The 555-nt window shown below is 49.7% G+C and overlaps 1 protein-coding gene across 1 annotated transcript in view; it reads right to left on the reverse strand.

The window, feature by feature from the left end:
- The window catches only part of FIBRA_09252 (uncharacterized protein), a gene marked incomplete at both ends in the record, with an annotated part of 983 nt that extends 730 nt beyond the window's left edge, over window positions 1-253 (reverse strand). The window contains one exon of the mRNA XM_012321569.1: window positions 68-253. Coding sequence (XP_012176959.1) covers window positions 68-253 — 186 coding nt within the window. The remainder of the gene's footprint in view (window positions 1-67) is intronic.
- Window positions 254-555: the final 302 nt, after the last annotated feature.

The following is a 555-nucleotide window of genomic DNA, read 5'->3' on the forward strand; positions in this document are numbered from 1 at the left end:
AGCGATTTGGTTCACCACTAAGTAAGTCAGTAAATGGAAATGGAGTAAGCTGAACCGGGGGCGTTACTTGTACTCCAGCAGGCCACTCGGGGGTGAGATCGACGGTGGGGGTTGTGGGTTGGCGGGTGAGGATGACTTCGATTTTGTATGTCTCCTTGAAATAGAAGACGGCGAGGGTAGCGATGAGGATGATGAGGGCCAGGAGGAAGGCGGTGAAGGCGAGAGCAACAGCGAGGAGGGTGGTGGATGCCATTGGAGAAACCGAGGGAGAGTGGTTCTTATAAGGAGTCATCCTTTGTTTGGTTGCATAAAGTCTGCCAAAGCGTCTTTGGCATGTGAAAGTTCGGTTTTCGGTAACCATGAGTCATCTGATGCCGGGTATCCTTTCCATCTTATCCGGTATAGAGTTCGCTTGCCAACTGTCTTCGAATCAATGATTCGTTCAATTTCGAACTCCTCCTGGTTCTTGATGAGTTCCAGTGGCGGTCGGAGATAGTTCTTTCTGTGCATTGTTGTTTCCGAGTAAGGATAGAGTAATCCTGCATGGAACACAGG

The sequence above is a fragment of the Fibroporia radiculosa genome (assembly GCF_000313525.1).
Source record: "Fibroporia radiculosa TFFH 294 genomic supercontigs, scaffold19891, whole genome shotgun sequence".
NCBI lineage: Eukaryota > Fungi > Basidiomycota > Agaricomycetes > Polyporales > Fibroporiaceae > Fibroporia > Fibroporia radiculosa.